The sequence below is a fragment of the Gambusia affinis genome, linkage group LG18, assembly GCF_019740435.1.
Source record: "Gambusia affinis linkage group LG18, SWU_Gaff_1.0, whole genome shotgun sequence".
NCBI lineage: Eukaryota > Metazoa > Chordata > Actinopteri > Cyprinodontiformes > Poeciliidae > Gambusia > Gambusia affinis.
In genome coordinates, this window is record NC_057885.1 from 22,293,278 (window position 1) to 22,316,866 (window position 23,589).

Consider the following 23,589-nt stretch of genomic DNA (forward strand, 5'->3'; position numbering starts at 1 on the left):
TTAGAAAACTAAAAACACTATTAAAAACTACATCCCCAGACAATCTTTAAAGCAAAATCCTCCACTTTGAGCCTTCTCTCAGCATACAGTTTTATAATAAATATTTTAGAACATGAAGAAAGGGTTCATTTATTTCAGTGAGGTAATCACTCACTGTGAATAATTACTCCTGTTTCCACACAAACAGGAGTTTGACTAATTAATAAAAAATACTTTTAATGTTGTGTAAGAGCCAGTTAATGGGGAATTCATATAGAATAATAATTTAGATTAAAATTGTATAAATATGCTTAATTTACTTTTAAGAAATTCGTGATGAGTATATTTTCTAGAATGTATAACTTAGTTAATATAAAAGGATGCTTTTATTGTGAAAAGTAATTTTGGCTTCCACTACGTAATGCGTAACATTAATATTGCCCGTATGCACATTTGAGTTCAGATTGCTGTTGGATACGGTGGAAGCAACACAATTTTTTGACCGAGCTGTACCAAGCCTTTCATTTTTTTCTGTAAGTGTACTTTTTTGAGTTCTTTAAGTAAACATCATAAAAGAAGACTTGGTTTCAGTCGAGTGATTCAAATATTGGTTGTTAGACAAACTGCAAAGGTGGTACAACGAACTTTTGGGACGCAGAGTGCCACTACATGTTGTAAAGATTTACTGAATGTGACCTTTTTTAAAAATTGTCTTAAATTTTGATATTGAAGAAATGAACAAATTCAATTTGTGTAAAAACTCAGGTTTTACTGTTATTGCAAGGATCTTTAGATGCTTTACTTAAAGCTGACATTTAAAAATTTGGCAACAGTTCATGACGATGACAATCACTGAATAAACCATCAATATTTATTCAAATCAACAGTTATTGAAAAGCATATTCTGCTCAACATACAACTATATATTTTAACATACATTTTTAATAATATACTTTGCTTCTTATAAAATATAAAAATGACAAAAATTTGGAAAAATAAAAACCTCTCTATGGTTAGCTCTAAATCAAAATCTGACCAGATCAAAATTATATTTGAGATTTTATTTATGGAAAAAAAGAACATTTCACTGCTTCCATTTGTAAAGATTTTCAACTGGATCTGATGCCAAAACGGATCTGAGGTGTTTTGTTCCTAGGGCTTCTAGTCAGAGTGAGTCTTCATGTGACGAGTTAAAATAATTCTATTACTGTAACTCTTTCCACAGGTCCCACATAGGAAAGGTTTCTCACCTGTGTGAATTCTCATGTGCTTAGTTAAAGTCCCTCTTTCACTGTAACTCTTTCCACAGGTTCCACAAGAGAAAGGCTTCTCACCCGTGTGAATTCTCATGTGACAAATTAAAACATGTCGTTGTCTGTAACTTTTCCCACAGGTCCCACAAGAGAAAGGCTTCTCACCTGTGTGAATTCTCATGTGACAAATTAAAACATGTCGTCGTCTGTAACTTTTCCCACAGGTCCCACAAGAAAAAGGCTTCTCACCTGTGTGAATTCTCATGTGACAAATTAAAGTATATCTGTCTTTCACTATAACTCTTTCCACAGGTCCCACAAGAGAAAGGCTTCTCACCTGTGTGATTTTTCATATGAACATTTAAAGTGTCTTGTGTTCTGAGTGAAACTTTTCCACAGGACCCACAAGAGAAAGGCCTCTCACCAGTGTGAATTTTTATATGAACATTTAAAGTGTCTTTTCGAGTGAAACTTTTTCCACAGGTCACACAAGAGAAAGGCTTCTCACCTGTGTGATTTTTCATATGAACATTTAAATTATGCTTGTTAGAGAAACTTTTTCCACAGGTCCCACACGAGAAAGGCTTCTCACCTGTGTGAATTCTCATGTGTCTCTTTAAATTCTTGGTGTTATAAAAACCTTTTCCACAGTTCACACACATGGCCAGTTTTTCACTTGTGTGAATTCTCATGTGATAAATTAAAACATGTTTTTGTCTGTAACTTTTCCCACAGGTTGAACAAGTGAAAGGTTTTACTCCTGTGTGAGTTATCATGTGTTTCATCAAGTTACTGTTTTGAGAAAATGTTTTATCACAAATTTTACAAGAATGTAATTTTTTTCCTCGGTGAACTTTCTTGTGCTTTTTTTGTTTTTCAGTGTCAGTTCTTCCATTCTGCTCTTTGGTTTTCTCATATCTCTCTATTTGTTTCTGTTCCTCATCTCTCTTTTTTCCTGGGTCTTCAGAATTGCTTCCTTCCTGATCCTGGTTCTCAGTTTCTGCAGAGCCACGAGAAATGAGTTGGTTCTTCTGTGGTTCTGTTTCATTGAGAACCTCCTCCTCTTCAAACACAGAACATTGTGCGAGATCTGGGAAATAGACAAAACAAATGCATTTAAATGTCAATAAATAACAAATCAGTTTAATCCCTTGATGCATCAAAACAAGATTTTCTTGGATTATTATAAAATTACAATCTTACAAGAATGAACATTAACTCAATCAATAAGGTTCTTCTGACCAGAATGGAACTAGATGCGAGTCAAAATATGATATTATTGACTTCCAGCTGAGAAAACAAGATGGCTATAGCTTCACTTAGTGGCTTCCTGACAAACAGTTTTCTTCCTCTATGTAGCTACAGGATATATGTCATATATACTCTTTAACACTCTTTAACAGGATATATGTTAGAGTGACATAAAATCCCTAAAGTAAAAATGCAAAGTAATTTTTAATCTCAACCATTGATATTGTCAGACATTGCTCCACTCACACACTCAACACAAACTTTCAAAAGCATGAATAAATCTCAGCCTTTACTTTCCTGCGATTCGCAGCAGAATTGGTAACAGTGGAGTGATTGTTGTTAACATGCAGAAAATAATGGAAAAATGATCCTATTGAAAATATTTGACATGAATGTTGGACAATTTGGAAGATTAAATGTGAAAGAGGTAAAGGGACATTTGATATAATTATTTAAAGAGTTTATTTAATATACTATTTATTAAATATGTCATTACATTATTAAAATGGAAACTTAGCAGCCAGTCAAGACAATTATTAAATATCCACTTAATTGTTGTGATCATTATTATTATCGCCTGGTTCATGTTCCTGCAGTGTCACCATAAAATAATTCCCCAATCAAAGTGGAGGGAGGGGCTTTGGGCAGGGCTAACACTGACCTTCTTTAACTTAATTTGGGCCATTATTCTGTTAGAATAGCTTACATGCATTGAGTACAGATGCACAATAAGATGAGTCGTCAGTTCAGCATATAGATGCAAGAGATAAGTCAATAAATTGTTTTTAGTAATAACTGGATGGATAGTAGGTTTGTTGTAAACAAATATTTTAGTAATTGAGTAATGTATTGATTATTCTTATGATTAATCGAGTAATCGGATAAAAAAAATTATAAAATGAAATATTGGTAAATCTGGCATAACATCACTGTTACTATCAGATATCAACATCAATCCAATTTTTCATATTTGAGCGTCCCTAACAGTTTCTTCTTTGTAGTTTAGAAAACTAACATGTAACAATAATATCTCACTTTCTAAGTTAACCTGAAGAAAAGTTATACAAAGATCTGAAATTATATTCAGTTTAATAATAACGATTCAGGCTCACAAATACACCTATAGACAAATGTCTATGCTCCAGCTTTTGGTTTATGTATTCATCTTCAGTGAGTTTAATAGATGAATTCTCACCTTGCCCCAGAAATTTGTTGTGCAGTTCGTCCATAAAGCTACATTTACACTGTAACCATCAGCCGCCCGCCGTGTTCAGTCAATCTGCTCACCTGTATAAATACTCCTGCAGCCTCTTCCCGCCGTTCGCTGTGAACCAGAAGCTACAGGAGGAGAAAGGCTGCTGTACACCAGGAATCGCCAGTCATTTTAAGGATGCTTATTGGTCCTCCAAAAACGATGAAAACCCGAGTGTTATCATCAATCAATAAAATACCCACAGGTTGAACTTGAAAATTGGACGCCAGCCGCTAACACTTAGCTTTCGTCAACAACTCAGAGGTGAAAGTCAGAGCTCCGCGCAAAGCACATAATGTCCCGGCCGAAACACGGTGCGCTAAATAATAAAACATAAACTAATGAAGCTTTTAGGCAGGTAAATCTTCCTCAAGGAATTTTAATAATCGAGATACTGGAACCATTAGAGCACATATGTCAGAGTCAAGGCCCGCGGGCCACATCCGGCCCGCGAGAAGATTTTCTACGGCCCCTGGGATGATCTTGATTTATTATTAGAACCGGCCCGCAGCAAGCCGGCACCCCGTCTGACAAAATGCGAGATGCCCCCCGCCGATCCTCACAACGCGACGCCTCGTCCGCAGGAAATTTACGAAGGCTTGGGCCGGTCCGCTGCACTAGACTATATGCGTCATTTAAAAAAATTTCAATGAACATTCGATCAGTCCGGCCCTCGGCTTGTAGCTAAATTTTTTATTTGGCCCTCCGTCCATTTGACTTTGACACCCCTGCATTAGAGGAATCATTTCAGCCCTAATTTAGAGTTCTCCAAAGAATCTTAATTCCTCACAGGGGGTTGATGTAAATATAAAAACAGGTTAGCTTGTGTCCAGTTTGAGTGAAAGGAGGAGCGCACAATTTGTGCTGAGATAAACTTCAGAGATAAAACAGCAGCAGCGCTGGAGGCAATGCGGAGGCGACAGCTGTGTGATTGGTCCTCTCTGCTGATATTCTGTAAGATCATCATACGCTTGGCACGAACTGACGGCTATATGTATCAGACAAGTGTATACTGTCATTACCATATGATTTTATTTAAACAGCAACAAAGAATCAGTGGCGCAAAAAGTGGGTATGCACTGTCTGCAACGTATAGGGGCGCTGCACTAGAGGGGGCGCCAAAACAATGCGGGGAATTCTTTCCTTGTCAGCATTTTGTGTATGAAATGATAACAGAGGAACAGCACTGATTAGACGCCCCTCCACTCCTCTCAGCCGCTCTCCCCTCCCATACAGGTAGCTTGGGCAGCATCCCTTCGAGAACGCGCTATGGTGCGTCTTTTTCTTTTAAATTTGTAGTAACGCCTCGACAACAGAAAGCTAAAGATGGGGCGCGGAAAAAAACTCCAGGGCACAAAACAGAAAATGGAAGAGGGGGAAGAATAAAGATGTTGGAGAGACGAAGAAAATCTTTTCAAAGTGGTTGAAAGACAGAAGGTAAGTAATGTCAATGTATCAACAAGAGAGTTGTAAATATTCATGTTAGCTTAAGCTAGGCTACAATGACAGCTGGTTGTTGTTGTCCAATACGGGACGCGATTTATTCCGTATTGCTATAAATGTCTGATAGACACACCGATCACACACACATCTCAACAATAAGTGTAATAATAATGACCAAAACAAAACACGGGAAATGTTAGGGTCAGCTAAATTGTCCTTGCGGGACCTAAATAGGACCCAACGAGCTGATGCTGTTGTCATGGTTACCTAGAGAAGGACACTGCGCAGCCGCAGTGAGCTGCAATCAACCAGTGTCTTTTTAAAATGTCTACCCGATACTAGAAATAAAACCTCTGGCAAAAACACAGACGGTAGTGGGAAGATACAGACAGAACAATCACAGTGAAGTTTAATAGGGGCATTAAAATAAATGTGTCTGTGTTATTCAGTGACAGCCAGCGGGTTTGATATCAGACAGAATGGATCAGGAGAAGAACCGCAGACCCGTCCTGCCCCAAGTGGAGGAGTTCAAGTATCTCAAGATCTTGTTCACAAGTGAGGGAAGAAGGGAGCAGGAAATCGACAGGCGGATCGGCGCAGCATCTGCCGTGAAGCGGGACACCTTGTCCCTAGTGCGGTTGGGAGGTGCTGGTGCACGGGGTCACCCTGGACAGGTCGCCAGTCTGTCGAGGGCAGAGATAGTGTGATGATATTAGCCTGCATCATCTTTTCCTCTGAGGTCAGGGCGCTGCCTTGCTGCACAAGCAGGAGCCTTTTCCCTAAAATAAACGTTTGGCTATTTTTCTCACTTATTAGCCTTGTTTAGGACTCTGAATGTAGGAAGTCAATGTAAGACAACATTCTAATGATACCCCACATGCTACTGACAGCATTTAGGTTTACATTAGCATTTTGGCTCATTTTAGATTATACACTAATTTCAACAAACTGAATGGTGCAACTCCATGTTAGTCAACATGCTTGTGACTCTCCACAGGTTACTGGCTACAATTTAGCTAAGCTTAGCATTGATGCTAATCGTTAGCATCAGAACGCTGGGTCCAAACTGACGGGCACACTTTGACAGGCCCGGTTAAATTTCTTCATGAATTTTATAGTTCTACTTAATATTTACAATTTGAGTGGATTCCTTAAATAGGTTTCCGAACACAACGATTATTTATCTGTCTAAAAACTCTTTGTAACCCAACTAATCAGTAAAACATGAAGGTGTTTCGTACCTATCCGGTGTAAAATGATCTTCGGTATCCGAGTAAAATCCAGCAGTCTGCGCTGATCCTCCATCTCTTCCTCGATCTTAACGTTGATTTCTTTCAACTCTGTGGATGTTTCTGTCGCAGGGCGACACAGAGATAGTGCAATAATATTAGCCTGCATTATCTTTTCCTCTGAGGTCAGGGCGCTGCCTTGCTGCACAAGCATTAGCCTTTTCCCTAAAATAAACGTTTTGCTATTTTTCTTACTTATTAGCCTTGTTTAGGACTCTGAATGTAGGAAGTCAATGTAAGACAACATTCTAATGATACCCCACATGCTACTGACAGCATTTAGGTTTACATTAGCATTTTGGCTCATTTTAGATTATACACTAATTTTAACAAACTGGAAGGTGCAACTCCATGTTGGTCAACATGCTTCTGACTCTGCATAGGCTACTGGCTACAATTTAGCTTAGCTTAGCATTGATGCTAATCGTTAGCATCAGAACGCTGGGTCCAAACTGACGGGCACACTTTGGCAGGCCCGGTTAAATTTCTTCACGAATTTTATAGTTTTACTTAATATTTACAATTTGAGTGGATCCTTCAAATAGGTTTCCGGACACAGCGATTATTTATCTGTCTAAAAACTTTTTGTAACCCAACTAATCAGTAAAACGTGAAGGTGTTTCGTACCTATCCGGTGTAAAATGATCTTCGGTATCCGAGTAAAATCCATCAGTCTGCGCTGATCCTCCATCTCTTCCTCGATCTTAACGTTGATTTCTTTCAACTCTGTGAATGTTTCTTCAGCAGGAGTTACCTGCTCGTTGATAAACTCTCTCTAAGGCTGAACTGAAGACATTTTCACTGAAAACACTCAAATATTTATTGAAAACACTAAACCTGTTTTCAAACGACCTTCTAAGAGGAGCTAACGCTACCTCGTGCACTCCGTAGCTTTAGGCGTGTTTCACTTTGGATGCACTGAAGAAACTGTAAACGATTTTTAGTTCCCCATTGAATGTTCCGCTTTGAGCCATCTTCTTCTTGTTTTTTATGGCTGTTGGCAAACAACCTGTAGGCGCATTACCGCCACCTTCCAGACTGGAGTATGGATCAGACATTAATCCACTATAATCTTCCCATAATACCAGTTCTCCTTAGAAAACTAAAAACACTATTAAAAACTACATCCCCAGACAATCTTTAAAGCAAAATCCTCCACTTTGAGCCTTCTCTCAGCATACAGTTTTATAATAAATATTTTAGAACATGAAGAAAGGGTTCATTTATTTCAGTGAGGTAATCACTCACTGTGAATAATTACTCCTGTTTCCACACAAACAGGAGTTTGACTAATTAATAAAAAATACTTTTAATGTTGTGTAAGAGCCAGTTAATGGGGAATTCATATAGAATAATAATTTAGATTAAAATTGTATAAATATGCTTAATTTACTTTTAAGAAATTCGTGATGAGTATATTTTCTAGAATGTATAACTTAGTTAATATAAAAGGATGCTTTTATTGTGAAAAGTAATTTTGGCTTCCACTACGTAATGCGTAACATTAATATTGCCCGTATGCACATTTGAGTTCAGATTGCTGTTGGATACGGTGGAAGCAACACAATTTTTTGACCGAGCTGTACCAAGCCTTTCATTTTTTTCTGTAAGTGTACTTTTTTGAGTTCTTTAAGTAAACATCATAAAAGAAGACTTGGTTTCAGTCGAGTGATTCAAATATTGGTTGTTAGACAAACTGCAAAGGTGGTACAACGAACTTTTGGGACGCAGAGTGCCACTACATGTTGTAAAGATTTACTGAATGTGACCTTTTTTAAAAATTGTCTTAAATTTTGATATTGAAGAAATGAACAAATTCAATTTGTGTAAAAACTCAGGTTTTACTGTTATTGCAAGGATCTTTAGATGCTTTACTTAAAGCTGACATTTAAAAATTTGGCAACAGTTCATGACGATGACAATCACTGAATAAACCATCAATATTTATTCAAATCAACAGTTATTGAAAAGCATATTCTGCTCAACATACAACTATATATTTTAACATACATTTTTAATAATATACTTTGCTTCTTATAAAATATAAAAATGACAAAAATTTGGAAAAATAAAAACCTCTCTATGGTTAGCTCTAAATCAAAATCTGACCAGATCAAAATTATATTTGAGATTTTATTTATGGAAAAAAAGAACATTTCACTGCTTCCATTTGTAAAGATTTTCAACTGGATCTGATGCCAAAACGGATCTGAGGTGTTTTGTTCCTAGGGCTTCTAGTCAGAGTGAGTCTTCATGTGACGAGTTAAAATAATTCTATTACTGTAACTCTTTCCACAGGTCCCACATAGGAAAGGTTTCTCACCTGTGTGAATTCTCATGTGCTTAGTTAAAGTCCCTCTTTCACTGTAACTCTTTCCACAGGTTCCACAAGAGAAAGGCTTCTCACCCGTGTGAATTCTCATGTGACAAATTAAAACATGTCGTTGTCTGTAACTTTTCCCACAGGTCCCACAAGAGAAAGGTTTCTCACCTGTGTGAATTCTCACGTGCTGAGTTAAAGTCCGTCTTTCACTATAACTCTTTCCACAGGTCCCACAAGAGAAAGGCTTCTCACCTGTGTGAATTCTCATGTGACAAATTAAAACATGTCGTCGTCTGTAACTTTTCCCACAGGTCCCACAAGAAAAAGGCTTCTCACCTGTGTGAATTCTCACGTGCTGAGTTAAAGTCTGTCTTTCACTATAACTCTTTCCACAGGTCCCACAAGAGAAAGGCTTCTCACCTGTGTGAAGTCTCATGTGACAAATTAAAGTATATTGTGTTCTGTAACTTTTCCCACAGGTTACACAAGAGAAAGGCCTCTCACCAGTGTGAATTTTTATATGAACATTTAAAGTGTCTTTTCGAGTGAAACTTTTTCCACAGGTCACACAAGAGAAAGGCTTCTCACCTGTGTGATTTTTCATATGAACATTTAAAGTGTCTTTTCGAGTGAAACTTTTTCCACAGGCCCCACAGGAGAAAGGCTTCTCAACTGTGTGAATTTTTATATGAACATTTAAAGCGCCTTTTCGAGTGAAACTTTTTCCACAGGTCACACAAGAGAAAGGCTTCTCACCTGTGTGAATTCTCATGTGTCTCTTTAAATTCTTGGTGTTATAAAAACCTTTTCCACAGTTCACACACATGGCCAGTTTTTCACTTGTGTGAATTCTCATGTGATAAATTAAAACATGTTTTTGTCTGTAACTTTTCCCACAGGTTGAACAAGTGAAAGGTTTTACTCCTGTGTGAGTTATCATGTGTTTCATCAAGTTACTGTTTTGAGAAAATGTTTTATCACAAATTTTACAAGAATGTAATTTTTTTCCTCGGTGAACTTTCTTGTGCTTTTTTTGTTTTTCAGTGTCAGTTCTTCCATTCTGCTCTTTGGTTTTCTCATATCTCTCTATTTGTTTCTGTTCCTCATCTCTCTTTTTTCCTGGGTCTTCAGAATTGCTTCCTTCCTGATCCTGGTTCTCAGTTTCTGCAGAGCCACGAGAAATGAGTTGGTTCTTCTGTGGTTCTGTTTCATTGAGAACCTCCTCCTCTTCAAACACAGAACATTGTGCGAGATCTGGGAAATAGACAAAACAAATGCATTTAAATGTCAATAAATAACAAATCAGTTTAATCCCTTGATGCATCAAAACAAGATTTTCTTGGATTATTATAAAATTACAATCTTACAAGAATGAACATTAACTCAATCAATAAGGTTCTTCTGACCAGAATGGAACTAGATGCGAGTCAAAATATGATATTATTGACTTCCAGCTGAGAAAACAAGATGGCTATAGCTTCACTTAGTGGCTTCCTGACAAACAGTTTTCTTCCTCTATGTAGCTACAGGATATATGTCATATATACTCTTTAACACTCTTTAACAGGATATATGTTAGAGTGACATAAAATCCCTAAAGTAAAAATGCAAAGTAATTTTTAATCTCAACCATTGATATTGTCAGACATTGCTCCACTCACACACTCAACACAAACTTTCAAAAGCATGAATAAATCTCAGCCTTTACTTTCCTGCGATTCGCAGCAGAATTGGTAACAGTGGAGTGATTGTTGTTAACATGCAGAAAATAATGGAAAAATGATCCTATTGAAAATATTTGACATGAATGTTGGACAATTTGGAAGATTAAATGTGAAAGAGGTAAAGGGACATTTGATATAATTATTTAAAGAGTTTATTTAATATACTATTTATTAAATATGTCATTACATTATTAAAATGGAAACTTAGCAGCCAGTCAAGACAATTATTAAATATCCACTTAATTGTTGTGATCATTATTATTATCGCCTGGTTCATGTTCCTGCAGTGTCACCATAAAATAATTCCCCAATCAAAGTGGAGGGAGGGGCTTTGGGCAGGGCTAACACTGACCTTCTTTAACTTAATTTGGGCCATTATTCTGTTAGAATAGCTTACATGCATTGAGTACAGATGCACAATAAGATGAGTCGTCAGTTCAGCATATAGATGCAAGAGATAAGTCAATAAATTGTTTTTAGTAATAACTGGATGGATAGTAGGTTTGTTGTAAACAAATATTTTAGTAATTGAGTAATGTATTGATTATTCTTATGATTAATCGAGTAATCGGATAAAAAAAATTATAAAATGAAATATTGGTAAATCTGGCATAACATCACTGTTACTATCAGATATCAACATCAATCCAATTTTTCATATTTGAGCGTCCCTAACAGTTTCTTCTTTGTAGTTTAGAAAACTAACATGTAACAATAATATCTCACTTTCTAAGTTAACCTGAAGAAAAGTTATACAAAGATCTGAAATTATATTCAGTTTAATAATAACGATTCAGGCTCACAAATACACCTATAGACAAATGTCTATGCTCCAGCTTTTGGTTTATGTATTCATCTTCAGTGAGTTTAATAGATGAATTCTCACCTTGCCCCAGAAATTTATTGTGCAGTTCGTCCGTAAAGCTACATTTACACTGTAACCATCAGCCGCCCGCCGTGTTCAGTCAATCTGCTCACCTGTATAAATACTCCTGCAGCCTCTTCCCGCCGTTCGCTGTGAACCAGAAGCTACAGGAGGAGAAAGGCTGCTGTACACCAGGAATCGCCAGTCATTTTAAGGATGCTTATTGGTCCTCCAAAAACGATGAAAACCCGAGTGTTATCATCAATCAATAAAATACCCACAGGTTGAACTTGAAAATTGGACGTTGTGCCGCTAACACTTAGCTTTCGTCAACAACTCAGAGGTGAAAGTCAGAGCTCCGCGCAAAGCACATAATGTCCCGGCCGAAACACGGTGCGCTAAATAATAAAACATAAACTAATGAAGCTTTTAGGCAGGTAAATCTTCCTCAAGGAATTTTAATAATCGAGATACTGGAACCATTAGAGGAATCATTTCAGCCCTAATTTAGAGTTCTAAAGAATCTTAATTCCTCATAGGGGGTTGATGTAAATATAAAAACAGGTTAGCTTGTGTCCAGTTTGAGTGAAAGGAGGAGCGCGCAATTTGTGCCGAGATAAACTTCAGAGATAAAACAGCAGCAGCGCTGGAGGCAATGCAGAGGCGACAGCTGTGTGATTGGTCCTCTCTGCTGATATTCTGTAAGATCATCATACGCTTGGCACGAACTGACGGCTATATGTATCAGACAAGTGTATACTGTCATTACCATATGATTTTATTTAAACAGCAACAAAGAATCAGTGGCGCAAAAAGTGGGTATGCACTGTCCGCAACATATAAGGGGCGCTGCACTAGAGGGGGCGCCAAAACAATGCGGGGAATTCTTTCCTTGTCAGCATTTTATGTACTTAACAACTGTTTGTGTATGAAATGATAACAGAGGAACAGCACTGATTAGATGCCCCTCCACTCCTCTCAGCCGCTCTCCCCTCCCATACAGGAAGCTTGGGCAGCATCCCTTCGGGAACGCGCTATGGTGCGTCTTTTTCTTTTAAATTTGTAGTAACGCCTCGACAACAGAAAGCTAAAGATGGGGCGCGGAAAAAAACTCCAGGGCACAAAACAGAAAATGGAAGAGGGGGAGGGATAAAGATGTTGGAGAGACGAAGAAAAGCTTTTCAAAGTGGTTGAAAGACAGAAGGTAAGTAATGTCAATGTATCAACAAGAGAGTTGTAAATATTCATGTTAGCTTAAGCTAGGCTACAATGACAGCTGGTTGTTGTTGTCCAATACGGGACGCGATTTATTCCGTATTGCTATAAATGTCTGACAGACACACCGATCACACACATCTCAACAATAAGTGTAATAATAATGACCAAAACAAAACACGGGAAATGTTAGGGTCAGCTAAATTGTCCTTGCGGGACCTAAATAGGACCCAACGAGCTGATGCTGTTGTCATGGTTACCTAGAGAAGGACACTGCGCAGCCGCAGTGAGCTGCAATCAACCAGCGTCTTTTTAAAATGTCTACCCGATACTAGAAATAAAACCTCTGGCAAAAACACAGACGGTAGTGGGAAGATACAGACTGAACAATCACAGTGAAGTTTAATAGGGGCATTAAAATAAATGTGTCTGTGTTATTCAGTGACAGCCAGCGGGTTTGATATCAGACAGAATGGATCAGGAGAAGAACCGCAGACCCGTCCTGCCCCAAGTGGAGGAGTTCAAGTATCTCAAGATCTTGTTCACAAGTGAGGGAAGAAGGGAGCAGGAGATCGACAGGCGGATCGGCGCAGCATCTGCCGTGAAGCGGGACACCTTGTCCCTAGTGCGGTTGGGAGGTGCTGGTGCACGGGGTCACCCTGGACAGGTCGCCAGTCTGTCGCAGGGCAACACAGAGATAGTGTGATGAAATTAGCCTGCATCATCTTTTCCTCTGAGGTCAGGGCGCTGCCTTGCTGCACAAGCATGAGCCTTTTCCCTAAAATAAGCGTTTGGCTATTTTTCTCACTTATTAGCCTTGTTTAGGACTCTGAATGTAGGAAGTCAATGTAAGACAACATTCTAATGATACCCCACATGCTACTGACAGCATTTAGGTTTACATTAGCATTTTGGCTCATTTTAGATTATACACTAATTTCAACAAACTGAATGGTGCAACTCCATGTTAGTCAACATGCTTGTGACTCTCCACAGGTTACTGGCTACAATTTAGCTAAGCTTAGCATTGATGCTAATCGTTAGCATCAGAACGCTGGGTCCAAACTGACGGGCACACTTTGACAGGCCCGGTTAAATTTCTTCATGAATTTTATAGTTCTACTTAATATTTACAATTTGAGTGGATTCCTTAAATAGGTTTCCGAACACAACGATTATTTATCTGTCTAAAAACTCTTTGTAACCCAACTAATCAGTAAAACATGAAGGTGTTTCGTACCTATCCGGTGTAAAATGATCTTCGGTATCCGAGTAAAATCCAGCAGTCTGCGCTGATCCTCCATCTCTTCCTCGATCTTAACGTTGATTTCTTTCAACTCTGTGGATGTTTCTGTCGCAGGGCGACACAGAGATAGTGCAATAATATTAGCCTGCATTATCTTTTCCTCTGAGGTCAGGGCGCTGCCTTGCTGCACAAGCATTAGCCTTTTCCCTAAAATAAACGTTTTGCTATTTTTCTTACTTATTAGCCTTGTTTAGGACTCTGAATGTAGGAAGTCAATGTAAGACAACATTCTAATGATACCCCACATGCTACTGACAGCATTTAGGTTTACATTAGTATTTTGGCTCATTTTAGATTATACACTAATTTTAACAAACTGGATGGTGCAATTCCATGTTAGTCAACATGCTTCTGACTCTCCATAGGCTACTGGCTACAATTTAGCTTAGCTTAGCATTGATGCTAATCGTTAGCATCAGAACGCTGGGTCCAAACTGACGGGCACACTTTGGCAGGCCCGGTTAAATTTCTTCACGAATTTTATAGTTTTACTTAATATTTACAATTTGAGTGGATCCTTCAAATAGGTTTCCGGACACAGCGATTATTTATCTGTCTAAAAACTGTTTGAAACCCAACTAATCAGTAAAACGTGAAGGTGTTTCGTACCTATCCGGTGTAAAATGATCTTCGGTATCCGAGTAAAATCCATCAGTCTGCGCTGATCCTCCATCTCTTCCTCGATCTTAACGTTGATTTCTTTCGGCTTTGTGAATGTTTCTTCAGCAGGAGTTACCTGCTCGTTGATAAACTCTCTCTAAGGCTGAACTGAAGACATTTTCACTGAAAACACTCAAATATTTATCGAAAACACTAAACCTGTTTTCAAACGACCTTCTAAGAGGAGCTAACGCTACCTCGTGCACTCCGTAGCTTTCGGCGTGTTTCACTTTGGATGCACTGAAGAAACTGTAAACGATTTTTAGTTCCCCTTTGAATGTTCCGCTTTGAGCCATCTTTTTCTTGTTTTCTTATGGCTGTTGGCAAACAACCTGTAGGCGCATTACCGCCACCTTCCAGACTGGAGTATGGATCAGACATTAATCCACTATAATCTTCCCATAATACCAGTTCCCCTTAGAAAACTAAAAACACTATTAAAAACTACATCCCCAGACAATCTTTAAAGCAAAATCCTCCACTTTGAGCCTCCTCTCAGCATACAGTTTTATAATAAATATTTTAGAACATGAAGAAAGGGTTCATTTATTTCAGTGAGGTAATCACTCACTGTGAATAATTACTCCTGTTTCCACACAAACAGGAGTTTGACTAATTAATAAAAAATACTTTTAATGTTGTGTAAGAGCCAGTTAATGGGGAATTCATATAGAATAATAATTTAGATTAAAATTGTATAAATATGCTTAATTTACTTTTAAGAAATTCGTGATGAGTATATTTTCTAGAATGTATAACTTAGTTAATATAAAAGGATGCTTTTATTGTGAAAAGTAATTTTGGTTTCCACTACGTAATGCGTAACATTAATATTGCCCGTATGCACGTTTGAGTTCAGATTGCTGTTGGATACGGTGGAAGCAACACAATTTTTTGACCGATCTGTACCAAGCCTTTCATTTTTTTCTGTAAGTGTACTTTTTTGAGTTCTTTAAGTAAACATCATAAAAGAAGACTTGGTTTCAGTCGAGTGATTCAAATATTGGTTGTTAGACAAACTGCAAAGGTGGTACAACGAACTTTTGGGACGCAGAGTGCCACTACATGTTGTAAAGATTTACTGAATGTGACCTTTTTTAAAAATTGTCTTAAATTTTGATATTGAAGAAATGAACAAATTCAATTTGTGTAAAAACTCAGGTTTTACTGTTATTGCAAGGATCTTTAGATGCTTTACTTAAAGCTGACATTTAAAAATTTGGCAACAGTTCATGACGATGACAATCACTGAATAAACCATCAATATTTATTCAAATCAACAGTTATTGAAAAGCATATTCTGCTCAACATACAACTATATATTTTAACATACATTTTTAATAATATACTTTGCTTCTTATAAAATATAAAAATGACAAAAATTTGGAAAAATAAAAACCTCTCTATGGTTAGCTCTAAATCAAAATCTGACCAGATCAAAATTATATTTGAGATTTTATTTATGGAAAAAAAGAACATTTCACTGCTTCCATTTGTAAAGATTTTCAACTGGATCTGATGCCAAAACGGATCTGAGGTGTTTTGTTCCTAGGGCTTCTAGTCAGAGTGAGTCTTCATGTGACGAGTTAAAATAATTCTATTACTGTAACTCTTTCCACAGGTCCCACATAGGAAAGGTTTCTCACCTGTGTGAATTCTCATGTGCTTAGTTAAAGTCCCTCTTTCACTGTAACTCTTTCCACAGGTTCCACAGAAGAAAGGCTTCTCACCTGTGTGAATTCTCATGTGATCAAGTAAATGACTTTTTTTAGAAAAACCTTTTCCACAGGTTTCACAAGAGAAAGGTTTCTCACCTGTGTGAATTCTCATGTGCTTAGTTAAAATCCCTCTTTCACTGTAACTCTTTCCACAGGTCCCACAGGAGAAAGGCTTCTCACCTGTGTGAATTCTCACGTGAACATTTAAATGAACTTTTTGAGAGAAACTTTTTCCACAGGTCCCACAGGAGAAAGGCTTCTGACCTGTGTGAATTGTCGTGTGAACATTTAAATGATCTTTTTTAGAGAAACCTTTTCCACAGGTCCCACAGGAGAAAGGCTTCTCACCTGTGTGAATTCTCATGTGCTTAGTTAAAGTCCCTCTTTCACTGTAACTCTTTCCACAGGTCCCACAGGAGAAAGGCTTCTCACCTGTGTGAACTCGCATATGAACATTTAAATTGCCTTTTTGAGAGAAACTTTTTCCACAATTTCCACAAGAGAAAGGCTTCTCACCTGTGTGATTTCTCATGTGATAAATTAAACCAGCCTTTTGTCTGTAACTTTTCCCACAGGTTGAACAAGTGAAAGGCTTTACTCCTGTGTGAGTTATTATGCGTGTCATCAAGTCACTGTTTTGAGGAAAGGTTTCATCACAATGTTTATAAGAATATAATTTTTGCCCTGCGTGAGCTCTCTTGTGTGTTTTTTGTTTTTCAGTGTCGGTTCTTCCTTTCTGCTCTTTGGTTTTCTCATATCTCTCTTTTTGTTTCTGTTTTTCCTTTCTCTTTTTTCCTGGGTTTTCAGAATTGCTTCCTTCCTGATCCTGGTTCTCAGTTTCTGGAGAGTCACGAGAGATGAGTTGGTTCTTCTGTGGTTCTGTGTCATTGAGAACCTCCTCCTCTTTAAACACAGAACATTGTGCGAGATCTGGGAAATAGACAAAACAAATGCCTATAAATGTCAATAAATAAGAAATCCTTCAGTTTAATCCCTTGATGCATCAAATCAAGATTTTCTTGGGTTATTCTAAAATTACAATCTTACAAGAATGAACATTAACTCAACCAATGAGGTTCTTCTGACCAGAATGGAACTAGATGTGAGTCAAAATATGATATTATTGACCTCAAGGTGAGAAAACAAGATGGTGATAGCTTAACTTAGTGGCTTCCTGACAAACAAAGTTTTCTTCCTCTATGTAGCTACAGGATATATAATCACATCAAAGAGTGACATAAAATCCCTAAAGTAAAAATGCAAAGTAATTTTTAATCTCAACCATTGATATTGTCAGACATTGCTCCACTCACACACTCAACACAAACTTTCAAAAGCATGAATAAATCTCAGACTTTACTTTCCTGCGATTCGCAGCAGAATTGGTAACAGTGGAGTGATTGTTGTTAACATGCAGAAAATAATGGCAAAATAATCCTATTGAAAATATTTGCCATGAATTTTGGACAATTTGGAAAATTAAATATGAAAGGTGAAAAGGGACAATGATATAATTATTTAAACAGTTTATTTAATACACAATTTATTAAATATGTCATTACATTATTAAAATGGAAACTTAGCAGCCAGTCAAGACAATTATTAAATATAAATTTAATTGCTTTGATTGATTGATATGCATTGAGTACAGATGCACAATAAGAGGAGCTGACAGTTCAGCACATGTGGCAAGATACAAGAGATAATTCAATAAATAATTTTTAGTGATAACTGGATGGATATAAATGCATTGTCATGGTTCCACAGTGTAGTGACTGCAGTCTACTATGAAACACGCCTCCTGTTCATTGATGATGGTCTGACTGGTTAACCACTTCTATGTCATGATGTTATGTAGCTGATTTAAGGAAAGCAGGGTTTCACAAGAGAAAGCCTTTTCACCTGTGTGAATCTTTATGTCATAAATTAAACTATTCTTTTGACTGAAACTTTTTCCACAGGTTGAAAATGTGAAAGACTTCTTGTGTGAGGTCAAGCCACCGTTTAGAGAGAAGGTTTTATCACAAACTTTACAAGAATATAATTTTTGGGTTTGAATAATCAGTTTTACCTTTCTGGTGTCTTTTGTTGTGTTTCTGTTCTTCGTTTCTCTTTTTTCCTGGGTCTTCAGAAATGTTTCCTTCCTCATCCTGGTTCTCATTCTCAGCAGTGTCATGAGAGATGAGTTGGTTCCTCTGTGGTTCTGTTTCATTGTGGATTCTTTCCACATTAAGAGGATTCACCAAAATGTCATCAGTCTCCTGTTTTGTTTATGTATTCATCCTGACTGATGCAGAGTTGCTTCTCTTCCTCTTTGAACTCTTGATGTTCTGGTTCCTCTTGTTCCTGTTTTATCTGCAGAGGTTCTGGTTCCTCTTGTTCCTGTTTTATCTGCAGAGGTTCTGGTTCCTCTTGTTCCTGTTTTATCTGCAGAGGTTCTGGTTCCTCTTGTTCCTGTTTTATCTGCAGAAGTTCTGGTTCCTCTTGATCTAAATTGGAGTTTTCCTCCTGGTTGCTCGGCTCAGTGAGAACCTCCTCCTTTTTACACAGATCTGAACAAAATAAAAGAAAAACAAAAGCTTTTAAACGACACAAGTACAACCTAGATGTTTAGACAACAGAATGAAATGTAAAGCCATAAACTACAACAGAACAAAAACTTGGATAAGTTAATTATAGTACTTAAAATTTGCATGTAGCTTTGTATTTTTGCCAGTCGGATTACATCAATTTCAAGTGCTAATGTTACACAAGCCGTTCTTATTATCAGATGTGTTATCAGTTATTACTGGGACTTGGAATGAGAAATCTATCAGTTATCAGTATAAAAAAAGTCTGTTGTTTATTTATTTCCGTTATCTATTTTAAATCTGAACAAAAATATTAACACCTCATGTCAAATATTGTTGCCATGTGGTGTTAACAACTGTAAATCAGCATTTGCTGCCATTTTATTGTACATATTGTTATATTTGTCTTGATTTGTGTATAATATTAAATCTAACTTGCTGTCAGTGAACATTATTCAGTGAGTTGTTTATTACCCAGTTCATGTCCAGAGGGTGTTCAGACAAAATGAGCAACAACTGGACAATCCTTGGACTCGGGACAATAAAAGGCCACCCAAAAATGTCAAACTTTATCACAAATCATAATTCCTCAGATGTCGCAAGTTATGCTAGAGCCCGCCATTGGCATGTTGGATGCAGGGATGTCCACCAGAGCGGTAGCTACATGGCTCAATGTCCATTATCAGACCAAATGGAAACATGTGCCCAATAGAGCATCTTTGGGTTGTTCTGGATGGGCGTGTCCAGGACCATAGACAATCTGATCAACTCCACACGAAGAAGATGTGTTGCTCTGAGACACAAAAATGAGTTCACTTGAGTCACTTGAGTTCCTCTATTTATTGCGTAACAGAATGTTCTATAATCATGAATTTAATATTAAACTCAAAACATAAATACAATTAATCGTTTTAAACACAACCTTCAGTACTTTCTTAAGCTGGTGAGGAAGAGATGAGAGAGTCACGAAACATAAACTGCATTTTGATTTTATATAATGAATTGCAAATAGTAAAGGTCAGGGTTTATCATTCTAATTATTCAATATATTAGAATGATAAACCCTTACACTATTGATGGTGTTTCTGGGGTGAATATGATTGTAGATTTTTGGCAACACCACTACAGCAAGTTATTCACCTGTGTACAGAGTGAACCCTTCCAGGTTGACAAAGTTAGCGCACAAGGTCTATCAAGCAATTAAAGAACTGTCTGTAAATAAATCTATAGGAATGGATCTTATATCAGCTGAACATCTCAAATTTGCCAGTTCAAGGGTTGTCCCTCTGCTTGCCTTGTGTTTCACTGGTTTTATTATGCATGGTTTTATTCCTGAATCCTTGATGAAGGTTCTTTTACTTCATATGATTAAAAACAAAGCTGGTAAAATTGGCAGCTCTGATAATTACAGACCTATAGCCCTAGCTAATACACTGTCTAAAGTCTTTTAACTTATTCTTCTGCCAAAATTTGCAAAGATAGTAATGTCTACTGAAAATCAATTTGGGTTCAAGCCCAAACATGGCACTGATATGTGTATATATATACTAAAAGAATTACTGAAAAATTATAACAGCAAAATTCTACAGTTTTTCTGTGTTTTTTAGACGCCACTAAGGCTTTTGATCGTGTTAATCATAGAAAACTATTTTTAAAATTGTGCCAAGTTGGTGTACCTAAGTATATAGTAAGATGTCTGTCCTACTGGTATGCTAATCAAACTATGCAAGTGAAATGGGACAACTGTATCTCTGCATCCTTTCATGTCAGCAATGGAGTCAGACAAGGAAGCATTTTATCTCCTATTTTGTTTAACTTTTATATGAATGATCTTTCCAAGCAGCTAAACCTGTGTAGAACCAGCTGCATGGTTGGTGATACTATTATTAATCATTTAATGTATGCTGATGACCTAGTGGTTTTTAGCCCAAGTTCAGCTGGTCTTCAGGAGCTGCTTAATGTCTGCTCAGCATATGGTGAGTTACATGATGTTAAGTTCAATCCTTCAAAAAGCACCATCTTGATCTGTCGCACTAAGGAGGACAAAAATAGACTATTTCCAAATTTCAAACTGTCTGGGTCTTTATTGAAAGTCTCAACTGAAGTGAAATATCTTGGTCATATGTTGACAGATTGTCTGTCTGATGATGAGGACATTTACCGTCAGGTTCGAATGTTATACGCTCAGGCAAATATTCTTGTCCGTAAATTTGGATTCTGTTCGGATGAAGTGAAGCTGAACTTGTTTAGATCATATTGTACATCACTGTATACTGCACATTTGTGGTGCAATTTAAAAAAAAGCCAGTCTTCAAAAATTGAAGGTGGCTTACAATGATGCACTTAGACTTTGTTAAATAAACCCAGATGGTCCAGTGCCAGTGAACTGTTTGTATCTGCCCGAGTCAGCACTTTGATGGCTGTCTTGAGAAAACTTATGTATAGATTTATTTGTCGCTTAAATGAGTCTAATAATAAAATTATACTACTGTTGGCAAATGTTAAATATAGTGCAATAAAGTACTCATCTGTACTCTGGAGACATTGGTATGATTGCCTTTTGTAAGGCTAGAAGTCATGTGTTTGTATTGTTTATTTTTTGTACTTTTTATTCTTTTATTGTCTTTGTTTTCTCTTTGTATGTAATCTGGACTCTGAGTCTGTAATAAAAATCTATCTAAAAATATTTCCAGCTGAAACAGATTTGTTATTCCTGTTTCATTTTGAGTACAACGTCGCCATCCAAAAAATCCTATCTTGTCTCTTGTTGTCTTTAACCTGTTTCGAAATATCATCAGTAAAACGTGAAGGTGTTTCGTACCTATTCGGTGTAAGATGATCTTCGGTGTCCGAGTAAAATCCATCAGTCTGCGCTGATCCTCCATCTCTTCCTCGATCTTCACGTTGATTTCTTTCAACTCTGTGAATGTTTCTTCAGCAGGAGTTACCTGCTCGTTGATAAACTCTCTCTGAGGCTGAACTGAAGACATTTTCACTGTGAACACTCAGATATTTAGCTAAACCTCAAACTCGTCTTCAAACAGCCGTGTAACAAAAGGAAAGCTAAGCTAGCCCGTGTGCTCTATTGTTATCTTCCGCGTGTGTCAGTGTGGCTGTACTGAAGAAACTATGAACGATTCATACGTTCCGCTTTAAACCAACTCTTTTAATTTGCAGTATTACTTAGTAAAGTAAAATATTATTGAAATGTTCATTTATTTTATTTTCTCAATTCACCGTATTACAACACAGTACTTTGAATAATGACTCATAGACTGATGTTTTAAAACCTTGTATTGCTGTTTATTTTGATTAATTTCTGGTTACATCTTATGAAAACGTGACCTTTAAGATTAGATAGATAAATTAATTTTAAAAAATTACTTTATAAATGTAGGCTTAAAGAGAACAATGCTTAATGCCTACTTGAAGTCAGTAACCAAAGATACTCTTAATTTTAATGTCAGTACCACATTTTCTTTCATATTTTAGTTTATTGAGTATGAATATATTTTGTTTAATTAGAACAAAACACATACAGTTATTTTGTCGGCTATTATGTTGTAGTTTGTATGTTCTGATTCATTTTTAAAGTTAAACAGTATGAGGCCACTCCTGGTCCTCAAGGGCCGGTGTCCTGCAACTTTTAGATGTATCTCTACTTCAACACACCTGAGTCAAATAATGAGGTCATTAGCAGGACTCTGGAGAACTTGGGAGGTGATTCAGCTATTGGAATCAGGTGTGTTGGACCAGGGAGACATCTAAGAGTTGCAGGACACCGGCCCTCGAGGACCAGGATTGCCCACCCCTGGTTTAGAGCAGTGGTTCCCAATTCCACTGCATGTTTTAGATGTGCCTCTATACCAGAACAGCTGATTCAAATGATTGCATGACATCTTCTGCAGCCACCAAGTACTGCAGGAGCCTGTTAATCACCCAAAGATTCAATCCAGGTGTGTGGCAGAAGGGAAACACCTAAAACATGCAGGCAGGGGGGCCCCGAGGACTGGAATTGGGAACCACTGGTTAGAGTAATGTATTTAACTTGAACATTTTGAATATAATTTACTAAAAAGGATGTCTTGTAACAGAACTGTATGTTCCTCTAAAATACCTGAGGTCGTATACCATTTAGTTTTAAAACTAAATCAGAACCTATAAACTCCAACCCAATGTGCCAATATAATAACTTTAAACACTGTCTAAGAAGACTGACATTAAATGAATTATACTTTCCTATGAGTTTATTTTGTAAGATTATAAGAGCCTTTTGGATAACTGACTTCAAACCCACATTTCTGAAATATAATGTTTTTATTTGTTGGTATAATATTCTAATCACGTTTCACTCACTGAACCGACTGAGCTACTGAAATAAACTCAATAATCCATCTTATTGAAGATGACTGTTTAAACATACTCAAGCATATGTTTGAAATCCATTGAAAATAATTCAGAAGCACAGATTGTAGAAAAAATAGCAGTCACAAATTTCTACACCTGTTTTAGTTGAAACAATGTGTAGTATCAGGTTCTTGACAGTAGGAGGCAGCATGAAGGTGCTTCTGTGTCAGGCCACATTTCTGATATAAAATATTTTTATAAAACACTAGAAGTTTAATGTAAACATTTTATAAAAACCTTTAGTGAATGTAATAAAAAGCATTAAACTTCATGATTAACTGAAAAAAGATTGAAAACATTAGTCTGTATGTAATTATTTTATATACTGCGTTTC

The 23,589-nt window shown here is 37.1% G+C and overlaps 2 protein-coding genes across 6 annotated transcripts; both read right to left on the reverse strand.

The window, feature by feature from the left end:
* Window positions 1–765: 765 nt before the first annotated feature.
* LOC122820968 (gastrula zinc finger protein XlCGF57.1-like) lies at window positions 766–21,966 on the reverse strand. Of its 5 annotated transcripts, none has more exons than XM_044098733.1 (4): window positions 21,758–21,966; window positions 13,835–13,922; window positions 8,891–10,044; window positions 766–1,497 (listed from the first exon to the last, which is right to left on the reverse strand). In XM_044098733.1, the coding sequence occupies exons 1-4, from the start codon at window positions 21,836–21,838 to the stop codon at window positions 1,141–1,143; spliced, it is 1,680 nt and encodes a 559-aa protein (XP_043954668.1). In that variant the 5' UTR covers window positions 21,839–21,966; the 3' UTR covers window positions 766–1,140. The 5 variants fall into 5 exon arrangements, with proteins under 5 accessions (XP_043954668.1, XP_043954666.1, XP_043954671.1 ...); XM_044098731.1 differs by lacking the exon at window positions 21,758–21,966 and adding an exon at window positions 14,510–14,846 and having other exon boundaries at window positions 13,835–13,945; XM_044098736.1 differs by lacking the exon at window positions 21,758–21,966 and adding an exon at window positions 14,510–14,795 and having other exon boundaries at window positions 766–1,397; window positions 8,959–10,044; window positions 13,835–13,945.
* On the reverse strand, window positions 15,743–18,536 carry LOC122821045 (gastrula zinc finger protein XlCGF8.2DB-like). Its single transcript, XM_044098880.1, has 2 exons — window positions 18,350–18,536; window positions 15,743–17,208 (listed from the first exon to the last, which is right to left on the reverse strand). Exon 2 carries the CDS (start codon window positions 16,901–16,903, stop codon window positions 16,118–16,120), a length of 786 nt encoding a protein of 261 aa, XP_043954815.1. The 5' UTR covers window positions 16,904–17,208; window positions 18,350–18,536; the 3' UTR covers window positions 15,743–16,117.
* Window positions 21,967–23,589: the final 1,623 nt, after the last annotated feature.

What these genes read in the sequence shown, in the direction of transcription:
- LOC122820968 (XM_044098731.1), bottom strand. Translation starts at nt 14,573, where the DNA reads ATGGAGGATCAGCGCAGACTGATGGATTTTACTCGGATACCGAAGATC. An exon ending in GATCATTTTACACCGGATAG is followed by an intron (nt 10,045 to 13,834) that starts GTACGAAACACC and finishes TCTATTTCCCAG; the next exon opens with ATCTCGCACAATGTTCTGTG. An exon ending in GACATGTTTTAATTTGTCAC is followed by an intron (nt 1,498 to 8,890) that starts ATGAGAATTCAC and finishes TTAATTTGTCAC; the next exon opens with ATGAGAATTCACACAGGTGA.
- LOC122821045 (XM_044098880.1), bottom strand. Translation starts at nt 16,903, where the DNA reads ATGACACGCATAATAACTCACACAGGAGTAAAGCCTTTCACTTGTTCA.